Genomic DNA, 594 nt, shown 5'->3' on the forward strand with positions numbered 1-594 from the left:
GTGTGTGTCTGTGTGGGTGTCTGTCTGTCTGTCTGTCTGTCTGCTTTTATCCTGCAGGCTGGTGCTGTGGCTTCCCGACATCCCTACCGACGTCCAGTGGCTGTTGTCCATAACCTCCCAGGTTTGTTCTCGAGGGATGATGCATCTGCTCCCCACGTCCTCGCGGGTGTAGATGGACAAAGAGAAGCAGCTGTTGCTGTGTGTCGGTTACTCTCATTGGGTTTTATTGATGTCTCGAAGCTCTGTCCTCTGAAGGGCCTAGAAGCCCCAAAAGAAATGAGCACACCCAGCACCAAGACCTTGGTTTCTAAACACCATTCCCCGCAAACAGGGGGAACTCTGGGGGAATGACTGACTGTGGGGCCGAGCAGGACAAGCACAGGGGGAGCTGGAACATCGGACGGCCGACAGCAAGTGTTGAAGGAATGGCGGGGACTTGTTCAAAGGATTCAGGAGCCAGCTTGGCTAACTCTGGGACAGTGTGGACACCAAAGCACATCCTTTGAATAACAGATTGTTCATGGAATGAGAGTGTAGCCCGGCCGGCGAGGCTCAGTGGATTGAGCGTCCCCCATGCACCAGAGGAGCCTGTGA

At 54.7% G+C, this 594-nt stretch overlaps 1 protein-coding gene across 1 annotated transcript in view; it reads left to right on the forward strand.

Moving 5' to 3' along the window:
- The window catches only part of LOC102770143 (patatin-like phospholipase domain-containing protein 3), a gene marked incomplete at its 5' end in the record, with an annotated part of 11069 nt that extends 10565 nt beyond the window's left edge, over nt 1–504 (forward strand). The window contains one exon of the mRNA XM_015571303.1: nt 58–504. Coding sequence (XP_015426789.1) covers nt 58–172 — 115 coding nt within the window. The remainder of the gene's footprint in view (nt 1–57) is intronic.
- Between the last annotated feature and the right edge of the window lie 90 nt (nt 505–594).

Source organism: Myotis davidii, unplaced genomic scaffold (assembly GCF_000327345.1).
Source record: "Myotis davidii unplaced genomic scaffold, ASM32734v1 scaffold4669, whole genome shotgun sequence".
In the NCBI taxonomy this organism is placed as follows: domain Eukaryota; kingdom Metazoa; phylum Chordata; class Mammalia; order Chiroptera; family Vespertilionidae; genus Myotis; species Myotis davidii.